At 37.7% G+C, this 9,051-nt stretch overlaps 1 protein-coding gene across 1 annotated transcript; it reads right to left on the bottom strand.

The window, feature by feature from the left end:
• Nucleotides 1–872: 872 nt before the first annotated feature.
• On the bottom strand, nucleotides 873–6,605 carry LOC117920372 (TOM1-like protein 6). The gene is given in 10 exon segments (XM_034837852.1): nucleotides 873–1,999; nucleotides 2,399–2,593; nucleotides 2,595–2,678; nucleotides 2,878–2,963; nucleotides 3,047–3,128; nucleotides 3,300–3,463; nucleotides 3,974–4,087; nucleotides 5,157–5,255; nucleotides 5,471–5,549; nucleotides 6,141–6,605. Coding segments are annotated over 10 exon segments (1,866 nt in total). The 5' UTR covers nucleotides 6,281–6,605; the 3' UTR covers nucleotides 873–1,176.
• Between the last annotated feature and the right edge of the window lie 2,446 nt (nucleotides 6,606–9,051).

Genomic DNA, 9,051 nt, shown 5'->3' with positions numbered 1-9,051 from the left:
TTGGAGATTTTGAAATTTGTTCTAGTACTTGAATTATTTAAGTTTGCAAATATTTGGACAATGGATTTTTGATAGTGGATGTTTTAGTTTTGAAATTGAATTTTGAGGATTTTAGATTTGTTCCGCTACTCTGAACAGGTACTTGGTAATTGGTAACTTCCGATTACAAGATAAGTGTTTGGGTCATGTTACACTATAAGCCTTCAGGTTTGAAGTGTGAAATGACCGTCACGCCCTTGGAGTGGGTCTTGGGGTGTGACAGGGAGTAACATCCGATCGACCAATGGCCAGCGACAACAGCTCGATGCCGATGACAGTGGGAGGTAGCAACTAGGGCTGTCATGTGGGAGGGGTTGTTGGAAAAAAAAAAAAAATATTGGTTGAACTTCGCCCGTTGGATCGTTGGTTTAATCAGTCCAATTCTGATCCCACTACCTTTTGGCCTAATTCATCGGATTAGATCAGAACTGCGATTAGTCGATCCGATTTGATTTTTAAAACCAGATTTTTTATGTTGCTATTAGTGCAGCTTGTGGAGGGCTAGCTATAAGGGCTTCTAAGTGCTGCACAATAAAAAGGAATTTGGGATTAAACTTTATGCTTGTGATGCCTTCTATCAATTTAATTTGACTATTTTTTTTGTCACTTGAGAATCAATACAAAATTAGGTGGGTTTGTACCCTGTAAAAAGTTATGTTTGGCGTGCTTTGTCACTTGTGCATATCGTGACGCTCCTAAAAGGCTCGCTTAGAAAGACTTCTAAACATCACATAAGCAAAAAATTTAGAGGTAAAACTTTGTTCTTTAATTTTAGTAAGCAACGCAATAAAGCATGAATTCTAGTCATTCCTTGAAAGGTCACACAAGAGGCATGCTCACACAATAAAGCTCATCCAATTTGCAATCTAAGAACTTTGGCAATAGAGTAAGACAAGGCTGCAACATGGCCTAGGAATAAGGGCAACCGTGGCTGCCAAATTCCAAGAACAAGTATTCACTGGCAGGAGCCACATATGGATGGCAACAATGATGGTGATAGACAATGGAAAAACCTATGATTGTATCAATATAAAGGACTTTAAATACATTCCAAGTTTATAAAAGAAGCTGATATACACCATATTCACATGTATCGAGTCCTGTTTGCACAAGCTCAGCATTCATTATTTGAAGAACTCATTTCCTTCCACCCACCATACCTTGACTTGAAGTTCCCGACAAGCTTGGAGACGCACTACTCGTCATCTTCAGCCTTCCATCTGTATTGCCAAGAACATTAAGATCTTCAAATAATCTGTATGAAGGAATAAAAGGTTTGTTTCCTGATGCAGGGGCAGGATTCCTAGGACCGGGCACCCGTCCATCTCCATTCATCGCCAGCCCATTGTTTCCTTTTGAGGAAAATGAATTATACTGCTGCAATGGTCTAGGCCCTTGCATTGGCATATAAGATGTATTTGAGTTGACTTGCAAAGTTGAATACATGTAACCAGAGGATGAAGGATTTTGGTTAGAATAACCAGGGGTAGCAGCCCATGGAGGAGGGGGGTAGCCATATGAGTACTGTGGATATTGAGGTCGAGGCTGTGGTTGTGGTTGTGGCTGAGGCTGTGGTTGAGACTGTGTTTGTTGAGGCTGGGCCCAAGGAACAACATAATTGCTGTAGGGAACCTGTCCTTGATTTCCAGAATAAGTCGCAGAAGAATAAGGATACTCCTGCGTTGTTGTAGAAACAGGCACTTGCTGCAAGCTTGGGTTAGAAGATGATGGAGTTTGTGGCTCGTGAGAGGTTGATATTGTTGATAAGGTGAGACTCAGAAGGTCAATCATGTCTTGCTCTTTTGTGGTCTTAACTGGTGCAGGAGATACTGGAACAACAGCTAATGCATTGCCGGGATCAGAGGTTGAGCTGGCTGGTGTGATTGAAGTTGTAATGTTGGTACTATCACTGGTTCCAGTAGAGGTGCTCTGAGAAGGTGTGGCCCGGGTTTTGGAGTGCCTGCATTTATAGGAGAAAATGAGCATTGATTAAGAAACAAACTGTAACAGATTAAATCTGTCATTCTAGACCAAAAGGTCAGAAGAACATGTCAACGAGTTGATAACATAGCTCCAATAGTGATCCACCAGGCCAAAAGTAGTTATTATCTACGATTGCACATCATCTACCTACGTCTTCAGCAGTCTCCTCATTATCTACCAACCATCTAAGGCTGAAGAAACAATATGCCTACAATCAACTGATAGGGCTAAATTTTCTGGCATGATCTCAGATCATCATATTGTGTGATGGAACTGCAGCATGTTGTAAATGTTTGTGACATGCACAAACCAAAAAAGGGTAATTCTACCATCCCTAGAGGAATATCAGATGAACTACTGGTTATTCATGAGCTACCTTCTGGCCAGCTGTGCAAAATCATCTTCCTCATCTTCCTCTTCTTCAGCCTGGATCTTTGTCACAGCAGCAACTGGCGTAGAGGGGTTAGCATTTGATCTTGGGAGAGTCTCTTTTAATTCAGCCGGTTTGGGGCTGGAAGAACCTATATCCGGCTGCTGAGGGCTGAAATTTGTTACCAGATTTGGCAAGGGAACCAGAAAGGATAGCATCATGCTTTGCAAGCAAACTTTGGAGGCCATCATTTAATTCAAGACCTCGACCAAGAAGTTCCTCATCCCTGCCACAAAACCAGAAATACATTCTAAGAAATGAACATGACATGGCACCATTCAAAGAGACGAACATGCATACATGTGCAAAGACACATCAATTTCTTGAATGCCCTAAGCTCTGAATCGTAATAAGAACAAAACATGTGTAATAGCTGAACCCTTGCCAAATGGGTGGTGAAGAGAAGGATATCTGAAAGCACTTACCCTGTTGAAGTTAGCATCTGCATCAGCCTTTTTTGGTTAGCACGGCATTGATTAACAAGATCAACTATCACTTCATCTTTTACAGCCTACAAGCATTAAACAAACAATAGGCAACTAAGCAAGAATTTACTTACAATTTGTTAATGACATTAAACAGCACTGCACATACCTGACGATCACTTGGGTCCACAGCTTGCAGCATATCAGCTAGGAGCTGCATAACCTCCTGCATGGAATCCATGCTTGCTAAACTAAAAGGGTAGAAGAGAGAATATCAAACAATAAAGAGAGACACATATTAAAACCAAAATTAGAACAGAAGCCCTGCCCACCCAAAAAACAAGGAAAAGAATGAAGCAAAAAAACAAAAGCAAACAACAGAGGAGCAGCCAATGAATCGTAGATCAAAGTGAAACCCCCACCTGACACTTTCCATCTCTGATGCCATTGCTTCATCAAGCCTTCTGGTAGAATTGCTCGGCATTCCGTATCCTGATTGAGGATGTCTTACAATTGGATGGGTAACAGGTGGTGTAAATATTGGAGCAGCATCTAATGAACGCTTGGGAAATTCTACTCCAGCACGCTGGAATCAATACAACCATTGATCATAAAGCAATTATTACCTTGTTGTCCATAAAAAAAAAATGTATATAGATAACCTTCCTATTCAATATCAACATAGAGGCTTAGTAATAGAAGGGGGAATGAAAAATATGTCAAGGCACATCACATGTGACAGTGTTCAATACAATTAACACAACAAGATGGTCCCATTATCTGAAAGATACATCTTGAATTGGCATGATGACAAGGAGAAAATAGTCACATTTGATTACTGATCTTGTGGTTGTGGGTTGAACAAATGCTTATTAGGGTAGATGGTCCCCCCACTGCCAAATTTCAAACAGGCAATGACCTAAAATACTTTAGTTTTATTAAGGATCATGTTAGCTTATCATGTCATAGTCTGATACAAGAAAAAGGTGTCAAACCCATCCAAACAAACCCAGGCACACTAGCAACTGTTTATCTCCAACCTGGAGAGAGAAATAATAAAGTAAAAAGAATGGAACATTATTGAATGTATGCTTACTCTTAGCTCCTCGTATGCCCAATAATATTGAGGATGTTTTCCTCCTGGCCCACCAAATGCTTCTTGCCAAGAGTCTAGCAGGGCCAAGATTTTCTCTCTCACCTGCATATCAGCCTGAAAAATCCATCCACCAAATGTTTGTGTTTTAAGTTGAGATGGAAGTTGTTAACTAGAAGAGCAATTAAAGAAACATCACATAATTTGTTTTTTTTTTTTTAAAAAAACAAAATAACAACAGAAATTGACAATTATTAAGAAAAATTTAAGAAACAAATTAGATTTCCATCATAAAATTGTTCAACTGTAAGAGAACCTTAAATGAAATCCACATTTAAGAGAATTAGAGAGGTAAATGATAAAATCTATCATTTGAGAATGGGCATAACTTAAACATATCTGTAGGACAGACCAGGCCATTACCAATGCATGGCATTGAAAACTCAGAATTTTCATGAAAGAACAATTGAGACCCATTTTACCTCCAATGTGGTACGACCAATACAACCATCATTTACAGGAAAGCCAAGCAAGTCACTCAGTGGTGTCTCGTCAAATCCACCACTGGGTTCCACCTTCATGGCAGTTGCAGCGATACTGACCTTCCATGAATAATTCCCAGGCTACCAGTTGAGGAGGGCCAAACATGACCACCCCTACTTAAACATGATTTCAAGTATATCAGTCCACAGGTTATTGGAAACAGATAGTACTCATCAATTCCAGAAAGCCAACCAATCGAATGATTTCCTTTTGAGGAATTGGAAATTTTATTTCATCCTTTTTTATCATCTATAATGAGTCTCCATAACTCTGCTGCCCTTTTTCACTTCATGATGCCTCTGGACATTCAACTACTCCTAGGGGATGTCACAGGATACTTTTGGCCAGATAACCATTGGCAATTCAAGCACAAAAAAATTATTCCATTTGCAATAGATGTAAATATACTTAATATAACATTTTAGTAAGTTTGATTTATTTATGATATTAGACTGCTAATTTACAGCATCACACCAACAATATCTGTGGTATGATAAACAAGAACAAGTGCCTTTTTATGATGGATGAAACCAAAGAATGCAACAAAGGACTCAAATGGAAACTAAAACCTATAAAAGTTTGAATCAGAGTAATCATACATCTAATGTTGAAGTAATTACAAAAACTGTTGCAGAATTTTTACCTTTTTCTTCACAATTTTTATCATTTCCTGTAGAATAGCCCTCTCAGTAATTTGAAAATGGACATAATCGCCGCAGTTCTTCACCATGGTTTCCACAAGCTGCAAAGTACATGTGATGAAATTAACTAAATCTAAAGCCAAATCCCAGCACAGCAGCATCATAAATCGTGAAGCTAAACCAATAACATACTATGATCTTGCACAATGATATTGTGGTAAGAATACATCAAAAGCATTCAGTCTAATTTGTTTCTAGCACACAAGTTCACTTGCGTGAACAAAATCGAAAGATAGCATGTTCCAATTAACAGTACCGTCAATGCGAGTAGTTGAACTTTAGGATTCTTATGCTGCAATCTTCTTTTCACAGCTTTAACCACCTCTTTAGCCTGCCTGAGGGATTCAACATAAACTCATTAGCAAACCGGAAAAGTTTTTATTTTACTTTCAGTTTTTAGAAATTAACATGCTGCTAAAAAAATTTCAAACAAAGGAGGCACAACTAAAACGAAAGCTCACCAATAACTCCAAATCCCATGAAATCTTACATTTTTTTCTTATTTCTAAAGCTAATAAATGAGTCAATTAGTTAGCACTGGCGACAGAAACTTTTGACTTTTCACAAACCAAACCAACATAAAGCATAGAGTTCAATTTTTTCTCATTTCTTTCCCCAACTATCTCATCTACCAATCAGAGGGGAAAACTAAATTACGTTTTCGTACTTCATAAGCCTACAGAGAGCTTCATATTAAAACATACAAACATATTACGAAAAACAAAAAATTTAAAAAATAAATAAGTAAATCACAAAAAAAAAACCAACAAGTAATCGTTTCAGATTAAAAAAATAAAGATATCATCAAACACAAACATCTCCTTCTTTTTGATAAAACAGAAACCCTAAAATGAAAAAAGAAAGAAAGAAACACAAAAACAATAAGTCAACTCATACATATTGAAGCTTAAAACTAAATAGCGTACCAATGATTAGAATTGATCGTATCACAAATATCGATGTTCACAGTCCAATCAGGACCGATGAGAAGGTCGCTGGTCGCCTTCTCGACTCGCACAGTAGCTGAAGAAGAAGAAGAAGAAGAAGAAGAAAACGGAGACGACATCTCTCACCCTACCTTTCCCCTTCTGCGACTACAAGATTAAAAGGAAAAAAAAAACAAACAAGAACAGAGATAACAGAAAGTTTGTTTGTCTGCAGAGAAAAAAAATTAAATTAAATTCTCTACGCAGCCCGAACACTTATTTCCTGAGAAGAAACATCGCCATTAATGTTTGGACGGATCGAAAATTCAGAAACCCTTGAAAAGTGCGACTCTCTCTATTCTTCGTTCCACCACTCAATCTATCCCCTCTCGTCTCTTTCCTTTTCCCGGAAATTTCTTTCTTTTTCCCTTTCTTTCTCTCTCGTGTCCTCGTGGACCTACTCGCTCGTTTCCATTCAACCACTGTACCGCCACGCGGCCTTACCTAAAAGTTTCTCTCCCCGAGTGGGGCTCTATGATGGGCGAGTGTGCTGCTTTAATCTAGGGCGGCGATTGGGATTGGTTTTCCAGTAAATCTTTAGACAATTTTTTTCTTTTTCTATCTGATTAATAGTAACTTTTACAACGATTTTCTGGCTTAGGTCCGGGCTTTAGGATGATGAGATTTCATGTTACGTGTCCTTATCGGGCGCCTTTGTCCGTTTTCCATAGGGTTATAGCTTTATCACATGGACCGTCTCATATTTCAATTTATTCACTAGGTGCTAGAAAATGATACTCTCCTTGAATTACTGTCCAAATTATTTAAATATAACTTTATTACTCAATGTAGAAATCAAATGCTACACGATTACTAACAGCTCCTAATTTTGAAATTTGAACAAATAAGAGGATTTTATTCTGTAATTTTGATGGTAAGAAAAGAGAATTAATTAGAGGGAAGAAGATGCCAAAAAAAATTATGAAATAGAGGTATGATTTCCAAGCATATGAGGGTATTCTATGTTAAGTAACAATCATTGATCATAAGTGCCAGGTGGGGTTGGGGTTTTAGACGAATCCCATCCTAAACTTTCACCCGTTTGATTCTTAATCTTGCATAAAAGATAAATCAAAAAGCTAATTATATATATTTCCATCATAGTTTTTATTTAGCAAGTGCCTTAAATTTAATTCTTCAAAGTTAGGAAGTTTTTGTCCGATTAACCCGATTGATTGAATTGTTTAATATTTTAGCTAAATGCAAAAAAGGAGATTGAGCTTATCTTCTCTGAGTTCTTTCTAAGAATTTTCTTACATTTTCTTGAGTCAAAGCTTCAAAAACGGCCGACCCTGGACTCTTGAGGGCACCTAATTTGAATGATTGAAACACATAATTTGACCAAATGACACAGGATACCACATTTCGAACCATGATTTATGGAAAAGTCCTCACGATGCCCCACAACCAGGGCTCCCATGGCATCATTCGAGCCATATTTAATTCTAGCCACTACCCCAAATCATATGCATTGAGAGCCCAAGAACAAAAGCAGGGAAAGAATTAAAATTCCACCGGCAAAACTATAAAAATCAAGCTTGTGAGGGTGACACTACGCTCAACATTACAATACTCTGCAGAAGCAGAGGTTTGCTATTGTTATAAAATACCAGAAATGATAATGATATGTTGGAAAGAAGGATGAAAAGGTGGTTTCTCCAAATTGGTTCCACACTATAATAATGGGAAGCGATGGGGCCTCAATGAGTAGTTGGAAATACATACTTTTGACTTGAGCAGTGCCATCATCGCTGATAAAAATTCCAAATTATAAAATCTTCTTCGGCACCCTGTCACCTGTTGTCTTTCAATTCCTACTTGCTCTTTATCCACTCTCCCCCCTGCCTCTGACAACTTCCACTTTTCAAGCATAATCCACACACAAAAAGAGGCCACGGGCATGGTCTTTTCAATTAAAAAGTTTTTAACCTTCTTTGCCTTTGTCTGCGACACCGTTTTGTGAGGGAATCCTAGGATCAAAGTCACAGCTCTAGGGCACTGAAGAATACAAGGTGGAGGGAGCTCTTTTTTCCTCCCCAAACCCCCCCACCCCCACGCCCCCCCGGGCTATACTTGGAAGAGAATAAGATTTGAAAATGGGGAATCTCATTTTCATGGTTGTTACGGGGGTTTGACACTAATATCTTGCTTTTATGTTTTTGAGAATTAAAAAAATCAAGAAAATGTGTTTGATAATAAAAAACTATTTTATATTTTGTTATTTTTAATAATATAAAATAAGATGTTTTTAAAAAATATTTTTTTATTATTTTTAATTATTTTCATTAATTTTTGTTCTACAAAATATTTAAAAATAAATTTTAAAAATCATTCTCAAAAACTTTTATTTTTATTTTTTGCCTAGTTGACCTCAATTTTTGTGAGACATGCAAATTAAAAATTGTGGTAAGTAGCCGTGCACCCGTCAAAAGATGAGCATCTTCTTCCGCTTTGAGCTTTCACAAAGAGGAACAAGAATCAAACTTTTGAAAGAATCTGGTTCATCTCATGGAAAAAAGACGATCAATTAATAAACTTTCGAAAGAATATGGTTCATACTATGAAAGGGGTGTTAGCTGACTGAATTAAATCTCTTCCCTAAAAATTTAAGCTTTTAAAGTAATAATTATTAGCCCAACACATGATAAAATCACAAGGTCTATAGAAGTTGCTGGGTTTTTCTCAAGCTTTGTGGGACCCTTAAAACTGGGAAATCACAAGACCACCAAATTGAAGGATATATACAGATCTCTAAAATTCCCTATGGTCGCAAAATCTGTATTATCCATATTATTGCTCATCCATAACAAGTACCATAGGCCAGGCTTGGAGGAGCAAAAGTGGCAGCGGC

This window comes from Vitis riparia, chromosome 8 (genome assembly GCF_004353265.1).
Source record: "Vitis riparia cultivar Riparia Gloire de Montpellier isolate 1030 chromosome 8, EGFV_Vit.rip_1.0, whole genome shotgun sequence".
Classification (NCBI taxonomy): Eukaryota; Viridiplantae; Streptophyta; class Magnoliopsida; order Vitales; family Vitaceae; genus Vitis; species Vitis riparia.
The sequence above is the reverse complement of the archived record's forward strand: the minus strand, read 5'-3'. Positions and strand labels throughout refer to the sequence as shown.